Source organism: Corvus moneduloides, chromosome 10 (assembly GCF_009650955.1).
Source record: "Corvus moneduloides isolate bCorMon1 chromosome 10, bCorMon1.pri, whole genome shotgun sequence".
Classification (NCBI taxonomy): Eukaryota; Metazoa; Chordata; class Aves; order Passeriformes; family Corvidae; genus Corvus; species Corvus moneduloides.
Window position 1 is genome coordinate 23,794,421 of NC_045485.1, and position 27,825 is coordinate 23,822,245.

The 27,825-nt window shown below is 41.0% G+C and overlaps 1 protein-coding gene across 10 annotated transcripts; it reads left to right on the forward strand.

Annotated features, from left to right (window-relative positions):
• Nucleotides 1-9: 9 nt before the first annotated feature.
• PHC3 (polyhomeotic homolog 3) lies at nt 10-25,853 on the forward strand. Of its 10 annotated transcripts, XR_004242100.1 has the most exons (16): nt 1,980-2,067; nt 4,840-4,987; nt 5,723-5,881; nt 7,278-7,355; nt 8,877-9,035; nt 9,469-9,567; nt 10,687-10,921; nt 12,400-13,274; nt 14,700-14,850; nt 15,171-15,424; nt 16,127-16,283; nt 17,548-17,662; nt 18,389-18,539; nt 18,631-18,862; nt 19,019-19,119; nt 22,706-22,792. XR_004242100.1 is itself a non-coding variant. In XM_032119631.1 (15 exons), the coding sequence occupies exons 2-15, from the start codon at nt 4,862-4,864 to the stop codon at nt 22,858-22,860; spliced, it is 2,946 nt and encodes a 981-aa protein (XP_031975522.1). In that variant the 5' UTR covers nt 10-261; nt 4,840-4,861; the 3' UTR covers nt 22,861-25,853. The 10 variants fall into 10 exon arrangements, 9 of the variants coding, with proteins under 9 accessions (XP_031975522.1, XP_031975524.1, XP_031975516.1 ...); XM_032119631.1 differs by lacking the exons at nt 1,980-2,067; nt 19,019-19,119 and adding an exon at nt 10-261 and having other exon boundaries at nt 22,706-25,853; XM_032119633.1 differs by lacking the exons at nt 1,980-2,067; nt 19,019-19,119 and adding an exon at nt 27-115 and having other exon boundaries at nt 22,706-25,853.
• The last annotated feature ends 1,972 nt before the right edge of the window (nt 25,854-27,825 follow it).

Sequence of the window (27,825 nt, forward strand, 5' to 3'; positions counted from 1 at the left end):
CCTGTGGGTGTCCCCCCGCGCTCTACATGGGCTCTCCCCGGCGGGACTCCACACCTGTGGAGCGGGATGCTCCACGCCGCGGCGGAGGGGGGGAAGCGGCGGCGGCGGCACCCAGGTAACCGGAGGCCCCGTAGCGGAGACGCCACAGCGGCCGCTCCCGGTCAGGAGGGTGCGAACGCGCACCCGGGTCCCTCCGCTCCCACCGCCGCGTCCGGAACGGGGGCGGCACCGCGGGGTGCGTCACTCCGCCACCCACACTTGGTACGGCCCAGCGCAAAGCATGACGGGACTGCGGGCGGTGGCGCGGTTGTGGCGCCGGCGGGGCGGGATGCGGGATGCGGGATGCAGGGTGCAGGATGCGGGATGCTTCAGCCGCGGGTGGCTGCCGTGACAGGGAGCCAAGGAGGAAAACTTGTTCTACCCAAGTACCGATCGGGCTGATCCCCAGCAGCGTGGGCAGCAGGGATTCTCCACCTCATACTGTGTGTGTCCTGCTGTGCTGTGTCCTGCTCTGAGGTCTGGTCCGTTTACCGAAGAACGAGTTGCTGCTGGAGCGAGTCCAGAGGAGGCAACGGAGAGGGTCCAAGAATCGGAGCTCCTCTGCTCTGGAGACAGGCTGAGAGTTGGGGCTGTTCAGCTTAGAGACAAGGCTCCAGGGAAACGTTAGAGCACCCTCCAGTGCCTAAAGGGGACTCCAAGAGAGCTGGCCAGGGACTTGGGACTAGGGCATGGAGCGACAGGACAAAAAAGAATGGCTTTAAATTTAAAGAGAGAACGTTTAGATTAAATATTAGGAAGAAATTTTTCCCTGTGAGGGTGATGAAGCCCTGACACAGGTTGCTGAATCACGTCATCTTTTACAGAAATGAGGCATCCTCATTAGACCTGTGGAATTGTCACTACTTGTCACAGGCATCCCACCTGTGCTCAGTGCAACTGCTTCACCTGTCAACAGCTTAAGTTCATCTCTAATACCTTGGGAGGTGTTTGAATTTTGTTAGACACTTGCTGAGTCTCTTTTCTTTGCAAAGAACTTACCTATCCCAACTAGCTGGTAGGTATGTGGCAATTTCCCATCCCCCCCCCCCCCCCCCGCCCCCCAATCATAGAACCACAGAATCATTTAGGCTGGAAAAAACCTCCAAGATCACTGAGTCCCAACTTTTGATCAATCCCCACCCTGTCAGCCAGAACAGAGCACTGAGTGTCATGTCCTGTCGTTCCTTGAACACCTCAGGGATGAGGACTCCACTACCTCCCTGTGCAGTCGGTATCGAATAGACTTCCATTCCGAATGGAATTCCAGAAGTCCATTCTGGGGTCCCCCAGTGTGGCCCCCACATCCCCAACCCTTCCATGGGGATCCCCCAGCCTGGCTCCTGTGGTGATGGCCAAAGGAGTATCAGGATCATCAAGTCCAGCTTTTAGCCCTGCACAGGACATCTCTGAGAGCCACACCACGTGCCTGACTGCATTGTCCAGACACTTCTTGAACTCAGTCAGGCGTGCAAGTTACAGAGGATTTAGCCTGAAGGCACCTCCCATAGTCATCCAAATACAGGCTTCCTGTACGTACAGTACAAACATTTGCAAGCGTGTATGTATCAGGTGCCAAAGCAAAGAGGCGTGATGCAAGAGATAACAGAGATGATTACTTTAAGTCATATTCACCCAGTGCTTTGAGCTGGTGAGTGGCAGGAAGGGTGGAAGGAAGCAAGCAGAGCCTCCAAAAGGAAACCTGAGATGCTCACACTGTGATTAGGATGGATGCACTGCTGACAGTGTCTGAGCAACAGCTGCTAAATCCGGGAAGCACTTGAAAGACGCTCCCTGTTTTGTTACAAATAGAAGTCGATAGGTTATTTGGGCTGAAAACACCGCATATTTCAATTCTCCGGGCCCGCTGCAGGTCTCCCTCAGCACCGGCCCCTCACGGCCGCCGCCAACATGGCGGCGGGGCCCGTCACGTGCGCGGCAGCGGCCGCGCCCCGCGCGCGCGCGGCACCTCCCCCGTGAGGGAGGCGAGAAAATGGCGGCGGCGGCGGCGCCTTGAGCGGCGCGTCCCAGGCGAGTGTCCCGGCGGGGCGCGCGGAGCGCGGGCAGCAGCAGCTGCGGGGCCCCGGCCGGGCCGCGGGGGCGGGGAACCCGCGCCCTGACCGCGCCCCGGCGCCGGGCCGGCCCCGCCCGCCTGCCTTTGCTCTCCTGAGGGGGCGGTGGCGGGGCCGGGCTGGGCGAGGCGGGGGCTGAGGGTGGGTCAGCCTGGCCTGGGCGGGGGGCGGCCGGCGAAGGGGCACCGGGGCGCCTCAGCGCGGGGCTGGTACTCCGCATGCCGTGGGGGGTATTCCCACAGAGCATACCTTCGTTATTTATTTCATTTTATTTTATTCATTATTTCGTAGCCCTCTGTCAAATACGGAATACTGTAGGGGTTAGGCTTGGAGAAAATTTTTGTTTAGTTTGGGTTTTTTTGTGGTTTGTCTCCTTGGAGTTGCAGGGAGAGGTTGTGAATGAAAAAAGAAATAAACTGTGTGGTTGTGGATGGTTGTGGTTGTGGATGTGGGTTTTCAGCAGGGTTTGTTATTACCATGGCATTTACCAAAACTTTCCACAACATGAGTAATGACATTCGCGTGTCCACCGTGAGGGTAGTTTCTTAATCGGTATAGAATAGCAGGTATTTTTTTACTTCAGGTGGTTGCTTCGACCAAGAAAAATATAAAGAAACAAAACTTTGGAATATTTACCTTATGCACAATGTAACCTGAAGTTATGTGGTGTCTTGTACTGTTACTGCTTGAATAAATACATATTTTCAATATAGTTTTCTGTTGTGTTTTGTGTTTTGGGCTCACTTAAATGCGTAGTGGTTGTTGGAAGTCAATGTGTTTTCTAAAACTTGCTTTGCATTACAGAGATTGTTTTGAATTAAAGTTGTTCAGGGAGCATCATCGCAAGGTCTCCATCATTAAACAAAATTAATTTTCTTGTAAATTAACATCTGATGCCCACTCGAGGTGAGGTGTCAGAGGATAGATGGAGATGCTGACCAAAAATTTGGGAGCTCTTTACTGTTTTCATTGTGCATCCTTTGTGAGAACAACCTGAGCAATGACAATATTATTTTTGAAATAATTTTGAGCTAAAGGATTAACGGCTCTCTTGGAGTGAACTTGTGATGGAATATTTACTAAGTGGGATATGTTGCACATCTTGCTCATAACACACCCAAAACACGGCTGAGAATGAAGGAAATGAGACATCTAATATTTTAAGCTAATTTAACTGGTTGCATAACTCTGCAAAAACCAGCTAGACAAGTTGTAGGTGTAAATATTTTGAAGTGCTTTTAATGTCCACTGGAGGAGACAGGACTTTTTATTTTAAGATACTTTTCATGATGTGAAATTAACGTAAAGGGGTTTTAGGAATGATGCTGGGTTTATTGCAGTTGGAGTGGGAAGCTGTGTGTCTTAACTTGTGCCCTGATGTAGGTAGACAACTGGCATCAGTAATGCACAACAGACCTGATTTTTTAACAACAAATCATATTTTTTCTTCAGTTCTAGTAGCAGGGATCTCTGCTTTTAGAGCATCCGTTATTGCCACGAATTTTCTTTGATGGCAAAGTCCATGCAAGTGCCCAATGCAAGGGTAGGCAAGAGGTCTTTAGGTGGCCATGTATCTGTTAAAGTTTAGCTGTTGCAGGTCCTCAGGAACTGCAGCATCACGTGCAGCCCTCTGCTTGTAGAGTAGTCGTGTTTTGGGAGCTGAGGGTGGCAGCCTGGCAGTGTCCTGTTCTTCTTCCAGCTGTGTGAGTTGAAACTCCTGATAATGTTCCCTTTTGATGCAGCATCCAATGGGTGGTTTGTTAAGAACTTGGCAAAGCTGCTTTTTTTCTAGTATATTGCAGCTCTCTCTGATTATTTCTCTGAGCCCCTCTTTATGGTAAGAAGGAAACACATCTTCTCAACTCTCCCTTTTTTTGGCATCCTTTTGAAAGCAATAAACAGCTACTATGCTATTTCCTGTTAATCATAATACAAAGACTGAAAAAGAAACTGCAGTAAACACCCCCATAACATATATTGAGGTTTGTGATTCATTTCAGTTTTAAAGATGACATTTTGTGCTCTGCAACAGAAGGAAGTCGCATAAGACTGGGGAGGATCATTTGAGGTGCTTAAATAGGTAGTTTGTTCCTTGGTTCTTGCTGTATTATGTGAGGTGTTGTTAAAAGGAATTTTGCCTGTATCCTTTCCCTCTCTCCCCAAACAGAGTATTTCACTGGTGATTTTTGCCAAGAGCAGGTTTTGTTCAGTGTCCAGGGTCAGCCAGCAATTTCAGTCATGGGGGTGAGGGAGGTGATCCTTGTCCTGTGTAGCTGGCTGGAAATCTTGGATGTATTCCTAAATTGGTTCTTTATTGCTACTTTTTATAGATCTTAGAAGATTATAACTATATCTCTCAAGAGACTGCATCAAGTAATAGCAAATACTACAAACTAAGATTGGATACTAAGGAGAAATTCTTTACTATAGGTTTGGTGAGGCCCTGGCACAGGTTGCCCATGGAGGCTGTGGCTGCCTCATCTCTGCAAGTGTTCAAGGCCAGGTTGGATGTGGCTTGAAGCAGCCTGGTGTATTGAAAGGTGACCCTGCCATGGCAGGGGGTGGGACGAGATTATCTTTAAGGTCCTTCCAACCCAAACTGTTCTGTGATTCTGTGAAACTTATCTTTTGAAAATTGTCTATTGTTCTGTCTCAGCAAAACGTAATTTTTGCATTAAAATCAGCGTGTTCTGGCCTTGTTTGTGAACTACGTTTGTGTCGCTCCTGCCAGGCTGGACGAACGCTGCACAGCTATGGAGAATGAACCCAACACAACAACATGTTCTGCATCCACAACGACCGTCACCACCACCTCCACCTCCCGCACGCCGCTGCCACAGATCTCTGTCTACAGCGGCTCTGACAGACATGCTGTCCAGGTACTGGGCTCTGGGGTCTTCCTCCCTGTCCTGTACAGAGCTCTAAATACAGGCATTGTGCAGTACTTTACACAGGATTAACTCTTCATTCCTAATTGCTGTTGTCTTTCTCAATAGCTGACTTGCTGGTTTTCAGGAGGTGTTTACTGGAGGGTATCAGACCACTGAAGCGTAGTCTCCCAAATAAGAGAGGGGGAAATGCTATGATAGAAAGTTTGGTTTGTTCACCATTTGCTGAGGGTGTGGATTATTAACATAAACCTTTGCAAAATAAAGCTGTTTGTTTGACCAACTTTGACTACAGGGATCCAAGGTATTTGTGTGGGTTTAAGTGCTATGTGGGATCCAGCCCCCTCTTGCTGTTCTTGAAATTAGGTCTCCTTGAACTTTGTACAGTCCATTCTGTTGTGTTTGATAACTGGATTTCTCACACACTATTCTGATCTCTCAAAAAGCAGAACATGGTGTAGGATGTGTTGACAAGCAGCTGAGAGGCTGGGATGATGTGTTGGGAATGATGCTGTATTGTCAGGCTGTCCTTGAGAATGTGAATATATTGATGTTGACAGTACTCTGTGACTTGGTCAAGAACAGTGAGGGAGCAAGTTCAGTATTTCATAACTGATGTGAAAAAAATTTATTTGTTTTTATTTCCTTGTAAGGATAAAATTCAACATCATGTCAGCATGGTGTGTGCTTTGTAATTGTAATTAATTACCTACTGATTCATCACAGGTTATTCAGCAGGCCTTGCATCGTCCTCCTAGCTCAGCTGCTCAGTACCTCCAGCAGATGTATGCAGCCCAACAGCAGCATCTAATGCTGCAGACTGCTGCTCTGCAGCAGCAGCACTTAAGCAGTACCCAATTTCAGAGTCTGGCAACTGTTCCACAGGTGAGAGTGAAGATTGCTGAAAAAGAACCGCGTATTATCTAGAGCAGGGCTACAGTTGTTGTCAAACGTAATAACAGCTTAAGTGCCTGAGCTTAGTGCCTCATAATTCACTGTTATATTTTAATGACGTTGTTATTTTAAATTGTATCGTCCTCCAAACTGTTGGGAGGATTTTGTCCAGTGGTATAGATGCTCCAGTAGGCAACCATTCCATGCTTTATTGCATACATTATAATGCATCATGTAAATCATCAAGCAGTAATAAATATTAAAAATAGACTACTTCAATCTTCATCCCATGATTTTCTCTAAAAGTTGATGGGGGGAGCAATGAATAGCATTGTATCTTAGTGAAATAAAAAATAATGAACATCTGGCATCTTAGTGTTTTGCCTCACATCTGGCTGCATTATAAGTAATGGTAAAATTAAATTTTAACCCTGAATGTGAAAATGTAGGAGGTAAATGACATTTCATATCTGAAACACAGCTTTTAACATCAGTGATCACTGGAGGAGGCCCATTTTGAATTCAAGCAGTGGCAAGAATTCCTTTGACCTCAGCTGGCCTTGGATTGAGAATATGATCTTGCAGAGAGAGGTGGTTGTTAATGATTTTACACAGGGAAATGCTAAATGGAGTTAAAGACCTCAGGGATATGGCTGTTTGGTGTCAGAGCTGGACTGACTAATTTTTGCTCCTGGCTTTTTCTTCTATACCTTTTTCATTAGGTTGTGGTAATATGTTGATTTGTCTTTTTTGTTGTGATGGATTTCTATATGGACATACAGCTACTGAGACAGAGCAAAGAAAATCAGATTGGGAAAGTTTTGGTTCTGTTCATACATAAACCTAAATCACTGTCCTTGTTGTTCATCTGAAGGGCTGGAATAGAATCCAGTGGTAGATGCTAGATGTGCATACATAAGTTACCATTCCAGAATATGAGGCTGTTCTCTACAGCATTTATAAAGTTTGCTTTGTTTTAGACTATTCTAATCACAATAAAATTATGATGTGAGTTTTAATAATAACAGTTCTTAATGATATTGCATTTTAAGTTCTAAGCACCATAGGCAGGGAGGTGATCACTTAGCTACATCATTAGCAGTTTGGCAGACTTTACCTCTGATTGTTTTTCTTCAAGTCTTGATCTGAAAGAATTATATGCCTGAAATTTGGTAGGACTTCAAGGAATTTTGCACCTTGCAGGTAGCATCCCATAGTGCAGAGCGCACTTTGCTGAAAACTATTTCCACCAAGTAAAGCATTCTTATTGTTAACTCAGAGAAAATGTAAAGGTAGAGAGGGCTGTTTCTCATGGTTTATACAAAAAAATGAACATCACTTAAGCACTTTCTGATTTCATTATTTGACACATATTCTTGCTATTTAGGCAAGCCTGTCAGGTGGGAGGCAATGTACTTCCCCCACTGGGAGTGTCACTCAGCAGTCAAGCATGTCGCAGACCTCGGTACGTAACTGCACCAAGCCCTCCCTCCATTCCCAACCCCGCTTGGTTCTTATATGGCTGCAGGGAAAAGCAGAAAATATTTTAGCATTTCAGCTTGTGTTGTTAAAATCAGTACTACAGACACAGTGAACAGAAGTATGATGACTCTGAAATAAGTGTCGGGTGCTGTGTGTGACTGTTGCTGGCCGCTGTTGGCTTCCCCAGTTCCAGACCCCTCTTGGTTCTCTCAGGGGCAGCTGCTCACTCCACAAGCACCAGTGGCTGTTCAAACTCCTGTAGAAATCACTCCCTGAGCTCTCATCTCTTACATGATTTCTTACTGGATTTTCTACATTAGTTTTTTATTCAGGGCACTACTGTAGGTGAAAATTGTAACTGTGTATCAGGGATGAAATAGCACTAAATCTAGAGAATCTAAGTCAATGCTCACATATATTTATGAAAGTGATTAAATGTTTATAGCATTCATTCTTTTATTGATTATCATCTTTTATCATGCATCTTTTTTGCAGTTTCACTTCCCATATTCTAGGCATGTGCTCAGGTTTCAGTTGTGAGTGGCTCTGTGTTCAGTTCATGCTGTATTTCTTTAAGTGCCATTATCAGACATGCACAGTCTCTTCTGTACAGTTTTACAGTTATGTGAAGTAGGATTTGTTAGTCCTACAGACATCCGGCTTATTAATCACACCCTCAAGCTGTTCATGACTCCAGTGCATAGCTTCAGTGATTTAACTGTGTATTTTTTTTAAGCTCTCATAGCTTGGCTTGGCTTACAGCTGTTAGAACTAAAACCATTCATTCATTAAATTTAGGAGGGAAAGTCTATTAAGATGTCTGATGTTAAACTTAACAAAATAATTGGGCTGGGGTTTTTCAAGGAAATCTTTTAAGTAAGTGATGAAAAAGAGCTGGGCACTTAACTCTGTTAGACTGGTTAGAAAAAAAAAAGGAAAAGCAAAATCACAACAGCTTCTTTTTTTAAGAAGATGCTAAAGAGTGGTTCTTGAGGAGCATTTAATATGAAATTGGAGAAGGTTTTAGTCTTCAGTCATTTTTTAGTGTGCATATATGAAATGAGGATTGAAAGTCCATACGTGGTGGCACAAATGAGCATCCTGATCAGGTTGCATAATGGAAGATACCAGTCCAGGCAGTTAATATAAACATTTAAAGATCTTAAATATTAAAGTTCAGGTGTTTTTCTTAAAATATTGAAAACTCATTCTACATATTCAATAAATGTGTATTTCTATGAGGCATATTTTACAGACTTCCTATCATTGTTTATATTTGTGACTGCTTATTATTATTTACTGCAAAGTGGTTGCTTGCAGTGTAAGAATAAAAACGTACAGTCTTGCCAGAATCCAATTTTATGATGATTGGCTCAATATATTTTTGATACCTTTACAGTTCAGAGATTCCAACTGCCCCTGCCATTTTTGTCAAAGGCTTTCTGGCTTTAGACCCTAGGGTGACGGAATTTCCATGACAGAAGCAATATTTTTGTTTCCTTAGATTAACCTCTCCACCTCTCCTACACCTGCACAGATAATAAGCCGTTCTCAGACCTCCAACACCACCAGCAGCAGCATCACCCAACAGACGATGTTGCTGGGCAGCACCTCTCCCACCCTGAGTGCAAGCCAGGCCCAAATGTATCTACGAGCTCAGATGGTAAGTTTTGACTGCAGTCCTTACAAAGTTTGGCTTTGGTCTGTCCTTATTGGAAGATCTAAGCTCTCTTTCTTAAATATAATAGATATTGGGCTCTTCTCTTGTCTTTTTTTCACTAATTTGTAGTATTGAAGGGAAAGTTCTCTTAAGTGCTTGTATGAAAGATCATAGATGTGTTTATTTATCTCAAAGATTTTTCTCAATATGCAGAACAAATATTATATTTGGTTTACATTATTCTCTTTTAGTTTTGTTTATTTAAATTATCATGATAAATAGTTCTTTAAATAAATTAATCTAGAAGTTGAAAAGTAAATTTTAGAAGCTGTACATCAGTATGTGTAAGTTATGTATCTCTTTAAGATACTTCATTTCTTTCACAGATTTTAAAAATTTCAGTCTGTTACCATGTACCTTTTTTCTTGCTTAACAGCTTATTTTTACTCCTGCGACCACTGTGGCTGCTGTCCAGTCTGACATTCCTGTTGTCTCCTCATCCTCCTCATCTTCCTGTCAGTCTGCAGCTACTCAGGTGAGCTTGTGTAAGCTTACTAAAGGTCCGTCCAGTCGAGTGGGACAAAACTGAAAAGTAAAGAAATATTGCGCTTAAGTTTTTCTAGCTTTACTTGCACCCCAGACCAGAGAGCAGATGAGCTGCTGGGGCGGGTCTGCCAAGCTCCAGCTGAGTCACCTTACCTGTGAAGATGTGCTGAAGGTTGATTTGTCCTCACTGGGACAGAATGGCAGTGAATGCCTCCTGCATGCCAGTGAGGAAACAAGTTGGGTTTGAATGTGCCCTGTGGTGACATACGGAGCAGTGAGAAGTGAAATGTAAACTAGCTGTTCATTACACAGGTACTAACTGCTGAGTGGGGAAGGGATTATGTAATCAAAATAGGGGATGGTGATAACAAGATAACAATTAGTCTTCTTTTTCATGTAAAAGATGATGTGAATTAGTGCTTCGAGGGTAGGCATTATCCTTGAAAATGAAATTTTAGCTCAGCACGTAGGATTGGAGATCTGGGATCGTTATGTACAGAATCTGGGTGTGATATAACAGACTTCAGGGAAAGTGGTCCCTGACTGATTTACATTTCAGAAAACAAAACCTTTTGTTTCATGTGATATTGGAGGTGTCATGATGAGAAGGGAGGTTAATATTGGTGTAGAAACAAAGGTCTCCATTTTGTTAACACACAGATAGTAGAGGAGACTCTGGTCCCACTGTCCACCCAAGCCTCTAGCTTATGTTGGTGTCTGGAAGCTCACTCACAGACCACTGCACTTCTGCAGTGTCTGTGTGAAAATAAAATTGCCTTTGCTTAAGATGCCTTGTGTCACTTACTTTGAAGGCACAATAAAAGAGAAAAATAAAAGCTTTAATTCAAATTAATTAAAAATTTCCATTTCTTTTAAAAATTCAATAAGGGAAAAAAGACTTCTGTATTTATCACTGAAGTAATAAAGATCCCTATCCTTCTCTAAATTTTATGGCTTTAAAGATACTTTGATATGCAGATTTTTAGCTTCTTGTGATCACGTGGGATGAGAAGCATTACAAAATGTAAATTTTTTTGCTGTTTTTGCCTGATCTTTGTCATAGGTATTTATAGAGTTTGGGTTTTTTCATGTTTTGCTCATTTCCCAGGTTCAGAACTTGACGTTGCGCAGTCAGAAGCTGGGTGTGTTGTCAAGTTCACAGAATGGCCCACCAAAGAGCAGCAGTCAAACTCAGTCCCTGTGCCCCAGTAAACCTGTCAGCAGTTCCAAGGGCAGCCAGCCAGATCCCTCAGAAAGCAATAGGAAAGGCGAGAGCCCAGCTCCGGAGTGTCGGAGTACGCCGGTCACACGGACATCCAGCATACACCACTTAATAACACCAGGTGGGATGAAAACAGAGCTATAGGAAAGTTACTTTACTTAAAACTGATTTGTATATCACAGTTCTGTCAGAGTTCAGTGCTCTCTGGCCATGTTATTATAGATATTCCACATGAATAGAGTTCAAATTTTCTTAGTAAATTCACTTATTTGTTGGTATTGGATGCTGCACAGGATTTTGATTAAGCAGAGGCAGGAATTTTCTTAAATCACAATACAAGCACAATATAGCAACTGCAATATCCTGTTGAGTCACAGCACAGACATGATTCTCATTCCTGGTCTCTCTCTGTGTGTTTGTTGTCAGGACATGCCTGACATCTCCGGGCAGCAAAATGTGGGCTGAAACCATCTCAAGCCTCTTGCTCCCATCAAAATCCATTTTGTTGGTGGTTTGGTTTTTCTTTTCTTGTGTCGTTTGTGTCATGAGAACGTTCTTATATCAGGTACTTTTATAAACCCATAGGTAACAATGCTCAGAATTTCAGTATTTTGTATTGAGAGAAATCCAAATAACCTGCACTTGGTTAGAGTGGCACTTGCACTGCATGCAGCATATCTGCATCCTAGCTTTCTTATTTTGAAGAAGTGATGGTAGTCTAGACAATTGGTTTGAATTCTGTGGAATGTAGCTTGGCTTAGTGACAGCTTTTAGAGAAAGAGTGGGACTTGGAGGCAGACATTCTGGAGGTATTGAACCCTAATGCTCTCAGAACTCAAATTGGTGAGAAGAAAATCTGTCCTTAGTAACAGAACAAATCAAAAAACCTACACAAATGAGTCGTTTCTCAAGTGGACAAGACAAAGCAAGAAGAGATTTGCGTGTGGAAGACAATATATATGTGTGCTGTAAGAAATGACTGGTGAGTCACTGGTTCACTTAAAGGTGATGTGATTTCTCTGGAAGCTGCACTATTTTTAGATTTGTACCTCTCAGTTGCTGTGTTCAAGTTCAGGCAAATGCTTTCAATGGTTTAAATTTATACTGAACTCTTGGAGTTTTATTTGGTATCTTAAAACAGTATTATCTACACTTTAACTTAGCACTTATCTCCAAAACCTGTTGATTGTGATGTGCTTATAATTTCTATTCAAGTCTGTTTCAAAGCAAAAGTTAAATCCATTTAAAATTGCATTAAATTCTTAAATAAGGCTGGATCAGCAATAATCTTAGACCTAGCACCAAAAAGATAAGTTTAGATACTTCTTTATAGAAAGTACATATATGTAAAAAGCATGGCCATATTCCTTTATTCATTTATGCATTTTATTTTGGAAATTGATACACTCCCCTAATAAATTGTTCCTGTGTTCTATATGCTGTCAAAGAAGATATTTCTAAACAAATATATTTTTAAAATACTAAATGTTTAAAAAATTGTACTGATCTTCAAAGTGAGAATTTTTGAGGTGTTTTATAATATTTTCAGAACTTGAAGAAATAAATACTAATTGTCACTTTTTTTCCCTTCCCTCACAGCTTCATATTCTCCATTGCAACCTCATTCTCTAGTAAAACATCAGCAGATCCCACTTCATTCGCCAGCTCCAAAGATTTCCCATCATCAGCTGATCCTGCAGCAGCAGCAGCAAGTCCAGCCGATTGCACTTCAGACTCCTCCGGGCCAGGAACCGCCTCCATCCCAGCACTGTCTGCCCCTCCCCAGCCATGCGCTGCCTCCGGCTCCCAGCGGCGTCCAGTCCCACTGCTCCCCTATCCACATCCATCCTCCGCCTCTTACGCTCTCTCCTACCCCATCCCAGTCAGCTCAGCAGTCAGTGGTGGTGTCCCCTCCGCCATCGCACTCCCCGAGTCAGTCACCCACCATAATCATTCACCCTCAAGCCCTTATCCAGTCCCAGGCCAGCTCCCTGGTGCCGGCGGCTCTGCAGCCCGAGCCGGCCGCTCCCCAGGCGGCTGCCGCCAACCCCGTGCGACCGTCGCAGCCGCTCAGCCTCCCGCCGCACCTGCCGCTCCCGCCCTCCCCTGCCGTGCACATCGGGGCCGTGGAGCCGCCCAGCTTGGTTTCCCCGGGCCAGCAGCTCGTGTCCTCCACGCCACACCAGCAGTATCCAGCCCTGCAATCCGCTCCCATCCCTCTGGCAGCTCCGCCTCAGCTCTCGGCATCCTCAACCCAGATTCAACCGCTACCCTTGCAGTCTGTGCAGTCTTTACAAGTGCAGCCTGAAATTCTGTCCCAGGGCCAGGTTTTGGTTCAAAACACTTTGGTTTCTGAGGAAGAACTTCCTGCTGCAGAAGCTCTGGTCCAGCTGCCATTTCAAACTCTTCCACCGCCACAGACTGTCGCAGTAAATCTCCAGGTGCAGCCGTCAGTTCCGATTGAAACTCCAGTGGTGAGTGATAACATTGCATCCTTTATTCTTTCCCTGGGCTTCTCCAGAGCTGTGAGTCTGGCTCGTTGACTTAAAAGGGAGCTAAATCAGGTGCTAGACAGAGGACAAGAAACCTGTTGATTACAGAACTGAGTTTTAAGAAAACTAATAGACATTTTTCTTCTGTTTCATGTTTTGATTTGGGGTTTTTTTTGTTGGCTTTTTGTAATGGATCATCAGTCAAGAATATCAACCAGAAATTGTGAAAGTGCAGATTTAAGATCTAAAATCTTGTTTCTTAATGAAATTACAACGCATTTGAAGTTAAAAAATATAAGTAAATATATGACAATGCTTACATAAAGAATTTGGTAAATGTGACATGGACTGTAAGCTTTTACCTCAATACAAATAGATTTTGATTAGGAGAATCATCTGTACTAGGTGGAAGGTGCATAGCAGGTTATTAAGATGATAGGTTTCTGGATAATTAATTTTGTACTAACATTAAAAATATCCTCCTCATAAAAGAATAGGGGAATTTTCGTACTGTACCCATCACCGCCATTTAATTTGGTTCAGTGTTTGTCTCAGATGTCTGCAGTTTGTAATTGAAGGTTTTGGCTTCAATCACTGGATTAAAATAGTGTATGGGAAAATAAAGTGATATGCAGATAATGCTGACATTTAAGATGGAGTTGCTGGGCTTTAGCGGTAAAATGCTAATGAGATTAAGTTGAGCAAAAGAATTAGCAGATCTTGTAGGCTTTTTTGAGGCTATCAACAGGTTAAGGAAGGAGGTGTGCTGTTCATCTTTGATTTATTTTAAGAGGGTAATAACCTCAACTGATATTTCATGGAGAAATTGGGCGAAAGAGTAGAAGCCAGGTTTGCTTTTGACAGGGTAGTGTTTTACATTTTAATCTGCTAAACTGGCTGTCAGGAATTTATGTAAATTTATTTCAACACTTTTGAGGAAAAGACCTTAAAATCTCTTACAACCACTAATGCTTGATAGTCTTGGTGTACTCCTCTGAAATAGTCAGTTTGATTACACTGCTGTATAAGATAGAACAATTTGCAGACTTGTCATTAAACTTGCATTTTGCAGATGTGTTTAAATAACATCAGATGTATGTATAAATAAAAATACAGTAAACTATACACATAAGATACTAAAAAAGTCAGGTTCTCTGATCTATTTGATTGGAGAACTGTGCTTCTTTATATATTGCGGTTTGTAACGACATATTTTAATTTTACTGTCATAGATATTGTGATGTCCTCAAAGTTCATTGTTTGGTATGGAGTTTGGAAACAAGTATTTTATTAAAAGATTAACATATTTTAACTGGTAATTTATTTTTAAAACTGTATTTATGCAACTCTTTCAAGGTATTAAGATAGAATGGAAATCTCTCTAAAGCAATAGTTTGTTGGATGCAGATTTACCAAGTGGAGAATGTATGTGAAGAGGAGATGCCCGAGGACTCAGATTGCGTCCACATGGCAAGAACACCTACACCACCCACCTTGTCTCCCCCAGCCATAACCTTGGGCAATGGAGAGGCTCTTAATTCAGAAGATCCTTTGTCAGGTGAGGACAAATGCCAGGCTCAGGTAGCTTTTGGTTTTATGGTTTGTTTAAGTAAGTAATGGCCAACTGTGCTTGTAGTTAGTAGATACTGAGTAAAGGAAACTGTTTGTATGAAGAGGGTGTGTTTGTGGAATAGTCTGTCAAGATAAAACATCTTCTTTTAAAAGTGGAATCTATAAAGCCTAGGGAAGAGCCTGCGTTAGGGGTTGATGGATGGAGAGATGGGTCTTGGGGATTTATCACCTCTTACTTCCAGAATTCTGAGCCCATTAGGTTGGATATAAGTGATAAAACATAACATGCTTTGTTATTTTTTGCAGAACACGGGGGACTGCCTTCAGTGACATCATCAGTCAGTGCCTCAGTAATTAAATCTCCGTCTGATCCTTCACATGCCTCTATTCCACCACCACCTCTTTTGCTTCCAGCAGCAACGACAAGGAGCAACAGCACATCCATGCCCAATAGCATTCCCAGCCTAGAAAATAAACCTCCACAGGCTATTGTTAAGCCCCAGATCCTGACCCACGTCATCGAAGGCTTTGTGATTCAGGAGGGGTTGGAGCCATTCCCTGTAAGTCTAAAAGTTGCTAGGAATTTTTTACTACTAATCTTTGAAATAAACTCTTTGTAAGAATGATGTTATTTTTGGCTAGTAGATATTTAGATCTTGAATTATGTTTCAGATGTTGGTTTTGACCTTTTCTCCACTGATTGGTGACTGGAGTAGTAGGCAGTATCTGTAGATAACTACAGAGAATGGTTTTAGGCTACCATTTGGAATTTTTTTACATTTTTCTGTCTCCCAGATCCCTCAATTAAGTGATACGTTAATTTAAACCTCAGAACTAAGTCTGTGTTAAAATTCTAAAATGCTGCAATTTGTTGTTTCAAGCACTGGCAACTTGTAACTGGGCTAGTTGTAATTAGTTCCATGTCTGGTAAGAATTACTGTGGAAAATTTTAAATCACAAACTGACAATTTAAAACTTGTCTTACTAATTTCATGTGTGTCTCATTTTCCCATTCCTTCATTTCTGTAGATATAATGTGTTTCTTCCTTTGGTAAATATAATTGCAAACTCTGCAGAACAGGAGTGAGTCTTAATTTGTTTGAGGAATGAGCTTTGGCACGATATAATTACGATTCATTGATATGGAGTAGAACCTGATCATCCTGTTAGTTACAACTGTTAAATCAGAAATACTGTTTTTAATTATTCACTGTTGTGAATAATGTTAGTTACTCACTGTTGCTTTGCTTTTATTGCAATAGGTCAGTCGTTCATCTTTGTTGGTGGAACAGCCTGCAGAGAAGAGATTGCTGGTGGAGGGTCAGATCATGAGTGTGGTGTGTGTTGAATCAGACTTGCAGAACACAAAACATGCAGACAACTCCTCAGACACGGAGATAGAGGATATGATTGCAGAAGGTTTGTAGTTTTTGTTTAAATGCCCATTTTTCCCCTCTAGTTCTGTGTGCTATGAAGTGGGAATCAAACTGTGGCCTGGCCCAGAAAAGCCAAATTATTCTGTGAACATACATTTTGTATAAATTCATCTAAGATTTGAAAGTTCAGAATTTTTTAGCCACCTCTGGGTTTTCTTTCCCACAGCTTGTATCCTTACTGCACCAGAGCTGGTTTTGGTGGTCTGTTTAAATGTCTTAATGCAACTCTTTCTTTCATTCTCTTAGAATAGTTCTATTCCCTCTTCCATACCAAAACCCTTTGCAGCAGTTATTTTGTCCTTAATTTGTTTCACTAGATGTTAATTCAATTTTCTTTTCAGTATTAACAATATACTGTGTCTCAGATTTCAGACAGCTTGTCTGTTTTGTGGAGTTATTCAAATGTTCATGGTTTTTGTTTTAGTTATTGTTCCTGACAGCTGGTGTTAGGTTTATGTAGAGAATTGGTAACTACTCATTGGATAAGCTGGTAGGAAACATCCACATACACAGAAGTTGAGTAGAGGAGATTTTTTGGTAGTAAACCAGGGTATGATTGTGTGTGTGGTAGAAACACCCTTCAAATACCTTTCTCAGTATTTCCAGCTCTTTGCTGCACTAGTGCAGGAAAAGGGCCATCTCACCTCACCAATAACAGAAAAATACTCTGTAACAATAAGCTTCAAATCAGCAGATGCCATAATCCTTTTCTTTATTGTGTGCAGCTTATCTTTTTCATAGATTGAATGTTATATATATGTTCAAGATTCAATGTTTTCCTTGCTTTCACAAGTCCCTTTGGTTGTAACAGCTGCTTATTCAAAGAAAGTACTTTAAAAGGTTAATTCATTATGTCATTACAGGGGAGTTTGCATTTAGACTGTGGAAGGCTTGGTTCTCTTAATGAACTCTTTATAAAGCAATTCATGAGGACTGTAACCCTTCTTCTTAAATTGCTTGCTGTGTTTGAGGGCAGACCTGCTCATGGATGGCTTGAAATTCAACAAAAAACTGATTAAGTTCATTGAATAACTTAATTGAAGATTCATTAAGGTTCAGTTTGCTTAAGATCTTTTCTAGACAGAATGAAATCTATGACTTGCTTAGCTTTGCGTAATTGTCTGTTAATCAAAGTATTTAACTGAATGTGTTAAATATTTGAAGATCTTTTGCCTGCTTGAGGTGAGAGATGTGAACATAATTTTGTCATTGAAACTGATTTCTGTATTCCTCATTCCTTTCTTTAGAGGGACTGGATGAAATTGAAAATGATCTTCTGAAGTGTGAATTTTGTGGGAAAATGGGATATCCCAATAAGTTTCTGCGGTCAAAAAGATTCTGCTCCACATCCTGTGCCAAAAGGTAACGCTATGTAATTATTGTTTATTATTATCTGGTTAATGGATTAACCTCTCCTGGTTAAGAGAGCAAGAATTCACAGTCAACATCTGAATGCAAAGTCTTCCATTATTACAGTTGGAAAGTTGATGTTTAATACCATAAGGTTTAGAAATGGGGAATAGCTTTCCATTTCTAGTCACCACTTAGCTCTTTTTTGGCATCAGTGTGTCTGGACATGACCTGTCTCTTATGTCTGCTACATTCCCATTTAAGTAGTGGGAATACATGTTTTTGGTTTGGTACTTCTTGGGACACCACAAGCAAAATTATCTTAAAGGGATTTAGCCCTTTAATCTTAACATGGGATTTTTGCCTCTATCCTCCTTTGATGGGGTATCAGCTAGGTAGTGAAAATGAAAACAGAAAATACAATGTGATTTTAGATTTTCAGTGGACATTTTAGAGCAGAACTGTACTAGGTGATAAAACACAAAGGTATTTCTAGCAGAGAAAATTTTTAAGAATCGTAAGGACAGACATCTTCTGGGGTAATCTAGATGTACTTGATCCCACACTGAGATGAGGGTTTTGAGTAAATGGCCTTTGAGATACCTTTCTCTTATATTTCTGTGACAGCTGTTGTTGTAATTAAGCAGCATTTCTACAACACTGTGATTTTATGGTTACTTGATTGAATTCAGTCCAAAAAACTACTAGTGCATTATTGAATATATCTTACTTCTTTAGGCACAGCCTTAGTTGCACTAAGAAATTTGGGCTGTTTCCATCAGACAAGACCAGTCGTTGGAATCGGAAGTCAGATAGCCAAAGTCTTGGGCGACGCGGGCGTCGGCCGAGCGGCCCTGAGGGGGCGTCACGAGATCATTTTCTTAGACAGGTCTGTGGAATATTTGCTTAAAACTATGACATTGCTTTGGGAATTGCAAATAAAGCCTAATACTGTAGTGTATTTGTACTGCATTTTCCAGCTTCCAATTACTTATCCATCTGCAGAAGAAGATCTGGCTCCTCATGAAGATGCTGTTCCAACAGCCATGACCACGCGCCTACGGAGGCAGAGTGAGAGGGAGAGGGAGCGGGAGCTTCGGGAGCTGAGGATGCGGAAAATGCCGGAGAGCATTGACCTCTTACCAGTGGTGCAAACTGACCCCTCAGTATGGACTGTCGATGAAGTTTGGGCCTTTATACATTCTCTGCCTGGTATGGAATGGACAATAACTTGTTCTCTTGGTGTTAGCAATGAAGTTCCTTGCTTTATAGCAGCATTGTGATGAGGAGGTGGTGTGGTAACAGCAGCAGTGTTAGCTGGTGATGGAGACTGGAATGTGATTTGTTTCCTCTTGCTTGTTCCTTCAGCACAAATCCCATGTTGATAGAACTAGTCCCACTTCTGCTGTTGCATCCCAGCTGATGGAGATTAGAGCTGTTCCTTCCTTCAGTCTGACTTCTCTCAAGAGGTCAGTAGAGAGATCAGACACACTTTCTTCCTGTTACACTGCTTTCTTCTCTTCCCTCCTCCCTTACTGCTTATTCAGTAGAAAAAGCAAGAGCAGTGTTACTTCCCTTGATACAACTGTAAAGTTTGAAAGACCTGTCACGATACAAGTCATTAAAAAAGAATAAGCAAGTTTCTGCTATAAAGTTAAACTTTATTTTGCATAGCTTTGCTCAGAGATCTTCTCCCTAGAGACTCTGCATACTGCTAGTCACAGTTTGTTCTCAGAAAAAATAATCTGGTTTCTCCTTGTTCACAAACCTTTTCTGTAGCTCGATATTCACAGTTACCTTTATGTCATCTTCAGGTTATTTGACATTTACCATTTCCTAACTATCATAACCTTTAAAGCTTCACTCCCCACCTTTTCCCAAGGATGTCATTTTATCTGATCAGACACTATAATCCCTACAGATAACAAGGCAGATCTCCACAGTAGCAGTCATACCAGAATTTTTGTTGCTTACCTATTAAAACCCAGGCTACATTTGTTCCTAATTTTCTACTTTTTCCGGAATGCTGTACCCTTTTTTTGTGACTCCCATTTGACTAATAGCCTGTAAGGAGTGTATCTTCATTGCTAAGTCATACGCATGCATTATGACAGTCTTTTGTAGCAAGTCAGGCAAAGAATTGAGTAAGAGATGTCTAAAATTGGCAAAAGACATCCTTGAAGTACCTTTCTTCTGATAGTTTATTGCAATTCAGTAACAGTGTCTGCTTCTGGGAACCTGCAGTGATGTCTGTAGAAACAAGCAAAGCTCCTTAGGTTTAGGATGTGGTCATTCCTGTTTCTGTACTTGAGCTGTGTTATGGAGTGTAGCTATATCACTGCTGTTTTCAGTTACTGTTTTTATAGATTTGAGGCACTAGTTAATTCAATAACTGATTCTAGGCTCTCAATAAATGGTAGCTCCTGTGCTAGAATAATTGAAGTGCCGCATAAACCCAATTCACTTGCAAGTATAAAACCAAAAATCTTATTCTTAAAATGTGGTTTCTGTTTTGGAACCATTACTTTTACAGTATTTCACCAGCTGTTGGATCTGGTTTAGTTTTTTGTATTCTATAAATAAGGTGATCTTTGATTTTAAACAAACTTTATATTTGTCTGTTTTTAATGAAAATTTATTATAATTACTCATTCCTATCCATATGAATGCCTAGTTTCTCAAATACTTTTTTTTTTTTTAAAGTTCAATAGATATTTAAAGTTATATTCACAACCTGCCAGAATTTTTATTGCTATGTTGCTGCATTTGGGTTTTTTGGTAATTTTGGGGTTTCTTCTTTTCAGTAAATTCCCAAGTCCCTCTCTTGTAAAAATATTTTATCATATAGATTGATTAATGCAGGAAATAATATAGATGATTTTCATTATGGCATTTTATATTATATATCTATTTGGTGCAGTCTGTGCAGACCATCTGCTGTTTTATAGGAGATGGTGATTCATCACTTTTCCATAAAGATTAGGGACATCTGTTTTTGTTTCTGCACAATCTGTAGCTGAAATGGACTCGTGTCCTTGTCAGGCTTTTCCTGAGTTCCTCTGGAGCCTTTTGGAGAAGTCAGTGTCCAGGACACTTGCACTGTTAGCTGCTTCTTCTGGGGGAAGAGACAGAATGGCTTAAGCTGAGCAGAATTGTTCTCCTTTCTCTCTTCAGTTGAAAGATAAATGACCTTTTACCCACTCCCCACCCTTTTTTTTTTTTTTTATTGCACAACAAACAATTGCAGAAGTGCTTAAGAATACACCCAGATGTGCTTGGATGAGGGAGCTGCAGTACCTTCAACTTCCATCCACTGCTTTTCCAAAAATGACTTTGATAAAAAGTATTTTAAGAAGTTGAATGGATATTCTTCATGTCCTGCTTAAAGGAAAAAGCTGGCAACAACAAACATCCAGTTTCCTATTTCAATAGGACCAGTTTTATTCTTAAATGTAAGAACTTCTCTTCATCTCTTGGATTGTTTGTAAATAGTGTGGTCTGACAATCACAACGTTCAGGTCTCCAATCAGACATGCCATGATACCTTTCCCAGAAATACTCAATACTTGACTTACAGATGTTTTATCTGTTGCCAGCACTTCAATAAGAAAACCTTTATGATGATGTCAGAGCTAACTGTTGCACAAGGTCTGTTTAACAAATCATTAAGGAAAAAATAGTGCTTTATTCTTTGTGAAAAGCTAACTTTTTCCAACCTTGAATGTTACAACCTTCACACAGTAATAATTCAAATGAATTCAGGTTTGGATGTTGGTACTTCCTTCCACGTTTCCTTTCCATTTGCCTTGTACACATTTGTAAATCCATCAGGAAATTAGACTATCAATTCTTTATAGAATTTAAATCTGAACACACAAGAGAATATGAAATTAGTTGATGTCATCTAGGTAGAAAAGCTCTTCACAGCAATTTTGTATCTCTGTAATAGCATACTTTTAAAAAGGGAAGATGTAAAAATGCCAAAAAATAAGCTTACTTGAGAAATAATTGAAGTCAGGAATGGAAGATGGGGTACAAATTCAAGTGTGTCTGAAAGGCTCAGACAGATGGAGAGACTGCTGGATTGAGAACACAAATGTATTAAAAACCCCCATTAAAAACATGGCTGGGAGAAAGAAGCTTCAAATAAACAACTGACAATGAGTGCTCTCATGGACATTGTTAGAAGACATCTATCCATCTAACAGAGCTGCCACAGAGCAAGGCATAACTGGATGATTCTGCTCAACACATGTCCAGAACATCTTTGGAGAAACCTTCATTTCTACAGTGCTCTTCAGTGGAAAGGGTCCCTCAGTTAGTTGGGATAGTCCAACCCATGTAGTCTTTTTTTATGTTGTAAGCTTTAGTAACCTGAGACTGGTATTTCACATTGAGAAAAGGAGTTTAACATGGCAAAAAGATCCAACCAGTTTAAATTTGCACTTTTGAAGTGAATTACTGCTGTGTGTAGAATATTCATTTTGATAACTAACGATAAATACCTTCATGAGATGGTTGTGCCAAAGCCCATACATCAAAACTTTGTTTCCTTAACCCAGTGGTGTAATACACAGATGGAATTAACTCCTTTTGGAAATTGTAGCTATGTGAATGTTCTCATTGACTTGCACGTAGCAGTGTAATATAGTTATTTTTTATAGAATTAGATAATAGTATCTTTTTATTGCTGGAAAGAACCCACTTGAATTATGTTTCTGATTGCTATTTCAGTGCTGTTTTCCCAGTCTCTTCTAATGATGAGAGGTTGTTCCTCTTAATGAAATGAAAATTCTGTCTTTGCTGGGACTTGAAATTCCCGATGAGTAGTTCTCCAATAAACACAGTGTAATTAGAGGCTGTAGTAAAAATTACTTTCAGATTATTTCAGAATTCCCATCATAATATTGTACTCTTGCATGTAATTTAGGTTCAACAAGCTGAAGGGATGAGCACTGGAAAATGTGTAGCTGAAAAGCTCTAGTGTGGATAAAATCATTGGATCTAAGAATGGACATTTCTAAACCAGTAATCATATTTTTTTATTGCCTTTAGGTTGTCAAGATATTGCGGATGAATTTAGAGCACAAGAAATTGATGGACAAGCTCTCCTCTTGTTGAAGGAGGATCACCTTATGAGTGCAATGAATATTAAGCTTGGACCTGCACTGAAAATCTGTGCACGTATCAATTCCTTGAAAGAATCCTAGGAGGTGAACACGAAGGTTTAAACAACAGTTTCTCAATGACAGAACCGACAGTAATATGCCAACATCTTCACTGTGGCATGTGTTACTGTGATGTTTTGTTAAATAGGTGGGGTTCTCCCCACATAAAGACTTTAAAATGTTCCTTTGATTATACCAGGAGTCCTCTGTGGTTTTCAACAACTAATAGGTTTATGGTAAAGCCTGAGTAATGCTTTGAGTTGAAATTTTTCATGGAAAAACATGAAGTGAAATATGCTGTGATAGGTTAAATATTCCCCAACGTGTACTTCATTTTATGAGTTATGATTAACACCCCAGTCCCCACCCCAATCTAGACACCATTTAAATTGTGTTGCTGTATTCTGAAAGATTTTTCCCACATACAGCAGTGTTTTGACTGAACTAACAGAAGTGTCCACAGGCCCTGTGGAAGCACTAGTACCAGTAAAATGCTATGCATTTAGTTGTGCTCTCTGAGTTTGTTTTAGTCTTGAGCAAATTGTTTGTAAGGGGTAGGTTGGCAGCTGGTTTTCCTCGTGTAGGTTTACCCTCATCTCTGCCACTATAGTATTTTCTTGAAGTCTGTAAAATACTATAAACCATGTAGATGTCTCATCAAAATCCTCATGATCAGGCTACTGACACTCCTGCCAGAGGTAACTGAAGCACATGTTACTTTACTCTTTGAATGCTGCTATGCACTAAGGGGGCATTAAGTGTTAGGTTTGTAGTTTCACATGCTGCTAGTTAAGCTAGACCAGCAGTTCTCAAATGAGGGTTCAGAGTGGACCCTGAGGAGGTGTCTGAGCACTCAGGGCTCAGGTTCCCAAATGCCTGGGTGTGAGGAGCTGAAAACTGTAGCCAGGACCGGCTTGTGTTGAGACAAGTTACTTTAGAGACTGGGGGTAGAGAAGGGACAGCATAGCTCAGATATTCTTTATCTCGATACTTCTTCTAACATGTCTTTCCCTGGAGTGCATTCCCATTGCCCCACTGGACGTTTCCAGGCACCTTTTACTTGTCCAGTGGCCAGTGTGAGCTGTGCTTGCAGTACTCTGAGAAAGGAGCAGTGAGGCCCCCTCAGAGCTTGTGCAGGAGCAGCTGCTGCTGCCATGAGGGAGCCTGGAGCTGCAGGTCAGCAGGGAGAATACCAACGTTGGCGACTCTGGGATAAATATCCAGGGGCCCTGCTTTGTCCCTCTGGCAGGAGATTTTGTCTTGGATGCTGCAGGTGGTAGGATTTTAGTGCCCCCTCCATCTTCCCTCTCTCACACTCTGTGGAACAAATACATTTCCCCAGTTACTGATGCTCTTGGCAGCTGCCTGGGCTCTGAGGCAGCAGCACCTTCTTGGCCTTTGCTTCCCCACCACCTGTGCACGGATGCTCATGGATGTATTTTTTACCTCTGTTCCCTCCCTTTTGCAGCTCCACTCCCCTTATATACAGACCTGGATCCCTAAGCTCTTGTCTAGGGAAAGAAGGGTACGTGTGCTGATAGTCATTGTGTATATTTGAATTAAATATGTGTACGTGTCTGCAAATAATGTATTTTTTTGTATTTTATGCAAATTAATGCATAATATATGATTGTGTAGGGAAGTATTGAGGGGGACTGTACAGTATTCCTGAAGAGAGGAGGAACTGACCTAAAGTTTGAGAACTGCTGCCCTAGATCAAAAGGAGTCAATGCACATACACTGGCTAAAAGGCAGGTTTGTGACAGACAGATTAATATGTATATTATTTAACTGATGACCTTAAAGAGTAAATTTGGATTACAGAAAAATCTGTGCTTCATTTTCCTTTACTTAGACTATTGCTTTGTTTCTACTAACAGACTTTTCTACCATTACCTTCCGGAGATCAATATTAGAATCATTGTTCTTACTTACAACTGTTTGAGCTTGCTAATAGCAGATGTTATTAATGTTTTTATTAACCACTGAAGCTGCGAGTTAGGACAACACATTACAGCTACATGCTGGTATGTGGTGAGAGCCCTTATCCAAACGGCACCAAAGCTTTAGAGGATGAATTGATGCCTGGATTTATTTTGGAGGGAAGTTGCTAAGCACTTTCTAATTTGTTTTTTTTTTTTCTGTTTTCAGTTACTGTTGTAAAATAAACTTCTTAGTTGAAGTTCCAACATTTGCTAATGTTCATTTGAAAGACATTTAAATGATGGAGACAGTGGGTTCCCATTTGTAGCATTTCTGTAAGATACACAGTGTAGCATAGCTGTAACATATGTTCTAAAGGATATGTTCTGTTTTGATGAGCTAACTGAAGACTAAAGATATCTTAGATATTTATCCTTTGGCTTTTGTCTTAAAGTTTTATTATTTTTATACAGAAATCTCACTGGCTAATTTTTAATCTGTCTTCTGATTGTACTGTTCTTAGGCAATGTAAAAAGTAGGGATACATAAATGTGGTTTGATAATGGCTTAAGGTGTACTAGAAAATGTGGACTTAGGGGTCTTATTTAGACCTGTAGTTAATCAGTGTTACCTGCATGAGAATTTCATGGCTGCTTTAATTTTGCTTTACTAGACAGCTTTGAGGAGAGCTTCTTCAGCTAGTGTTTGTGTCCAGCTCAGCCATAATCACTGCCAGGTGCTGGGAGCTCAGAGCAGACCCCAGTAAGGCACATCTGGTCCTGTTCTTCTGGTATGTAACATTCCCTGTGGGTTTGGGAGAACTGCAGATAATGAATTATGCTTTAAATATTCATGAATGCAACAACTTAGAATGTGGGCCTTCAGCATATTAAAAGTTTTTTTTCTTCTTCAGTGATTTTGGCAATTAACTGGAACTTAAAAGCAGACACAGCTATACCAACCTGTACTGATAGAAGTGCACTTGTATGGGAGTGTTTGCCAGTGTAGCCATGTCAATAAAATCAATTTTTAAAAAATTCACACTTGTATGTGAAAGTAGGCTGGAAAATTTCCAAGTGCAGCTGAAGTCTACTTGGGAAGTTTATGAATTTGCTCAAAAAACAATGTAATACTTAGGGTAACAGTCCTCCAGAACCATTTTACGTACCAGCCACTTGCTGTTCAGATAGGTGATGTTTTCCCAGGCTTATACTACCATTTCCCATGGCTTTCCCACACATTAGGTAGTACCCTCTTGCAAAAGAAGTAGTATTGAAGATTTTAACTAGTTTTTAACACTTGTTCCCACAGGATGCATCTACAAGAAACCTTTTTTATTAGCTTTATTTCCTGGGATTTTGCTTTCTGTATTCAGCCTTCTGGTGTTGCAGGCTACGCTGAATTATCCAAATGACTTTGAACAGTAAGGAACTAGAAAAATGAGATTTAAGAAGATTTTTTCCACCTAGATGTAATTGTAACTTGAGCACAATTGTGCATTCATAGAATGGTGATCATAAACGCTGTTTACGTGCAAAATGTAACACTGAAGGAGCATTCTAATTGTGTCTATGAAGCACTGCTTTGGTACATAGGGTTGTTGACAGGCTTGTAGTGTTGTTGCTAGGTAATAAGCAGGGTATCTGTGGTGATTATGGGATTAGGCTCAAAGCACAAATGTCTTTGATTCATGAGGTAGATCTACTTTGTGGGTGAAGCCTGGGCAGCCTGTGGAAGGCTTGTGTTGTCCTCCACTACCCAGCCGGGATGTTTTCATCCTCTGGCAGCTTTTTGCAAATTCAATTTTGGAAAGAACAGTGAAGGATTCTGCACACCCAACTTCCTTTCCAAGTAGACTTTGTGTTATAGAATGAACGAGCCAGTACTGACCAGGAAAGATGAGTATAAAGATGAAGGGTTTTGTCATTGAGTGCCAAATACTCTGGTTTTGAAAACACATAGGATATCTCATTAAAATCAATGTTGATTTGTAAGAGATTCTTTAAATGAGAAAAGTACAGAAGTTTCCCGTAAGGGGTAAACACTTTAGCTGTTGTTAGCATTAATATCAAATAATCCTGTAAGAGTTAAGGACAGTAAGGTATTTGAATGGTGTAAGGCACAAGAAGTGATGCACAGAGGAGAGGTAGCAGTGGTTATCTGTAGTTCTTTTATTTCAGATATTACCACCTTCCTGGCATAGCTTCTGGCCTCTTTGGCAGTGAAACTGGCACCCTGTTCTAGAGAGGGATGGTCCAGGGCTGCGTGGCTGGACCCAAGCACGAGCGTTGGGACTGCCCAGAAGCACCAGGTAAAAAAAAAATGCGCAGAGGAAAAGACATAATTGTAAGGAATGCAATAGGATGGAGATCACTGCACAGCTGGTGTCTCCCTCCATGAATGCCAAGGGTAAAAGTGGGCTTGCAAAGAGAGTTACCACTAATATGTTTTAAAATAGTCACTTGGCAGGCTGAGGCACCACAGTTGGATGTTGGTGGAGACCTGCAGTGCCACTGTTGCCTCCTCGGTGGAGGTGACAGCCTAAAGGTTGATGCTCTTTGGCACTTTTCCACAAAAAGTAAGGAAGAATAAATCTGACAAGTAATACAGTGATGTAACATCAATCCATTAATATTTGCTTTGGCTGCATGTTGTGGATTCCCTGTAAAAAATGTTAAAAACTTCAAGTGGCTTTAGGAGCACTGCAGCAGCTACAGGAATTCTGGCACGTTAGGGCAGACAGGGTTGTGTAAACTTTAATTAGGGCTTGGGAAGCTGAACCACACTGATAAATAAAACATGTCAGCAGCCTCACCCAACTGGTTGCAGTTCCAGTTCTGTGCATGTTAGTGATTCAGAAGTGTGAGACTTACCATGCAAAACACACCTGAAACAAGCTTGAAAACAGCTTTGCCTTCATCTGGTGTTGAATGAACTTTAAAAGAGGAATTTCCCCCTGCCTGCTGAGTCTGTAGGGATTAGTTATTTCATGATTCTGAAATGCCTGGTGCATTCCTATATTTGAGGTATTTGCTGATTTTTAAATGGAATTAGGTTTTGTAAATATTTTGTCAGCCCCATTTC

Excerpts from the sequence above, each read along its gene's own strand:
- PHC3 (XM_032119633.1), top strand. The coding sequence starts at position 27 with ATGGGCTCTCCCCGGCGGGACTCCACACCTGTGGAGCGGGATGCTCCA. Across the intron at positions 10,922-12,399 it reads ACACCACTTAATAACACCAG|CTTCATATTCTCCATTGCAA; the intron begins GTGGGATGAAAA and ends CTTCCCTCACAG. Across the intron at positions 16,284-17,547 it reads AGAGGATATGATTGCAGAAG|AGGGACTGGATGAAATTGAA; the intron begins GTTTGTAGTTTT and ends TCCTTTCTTTAG.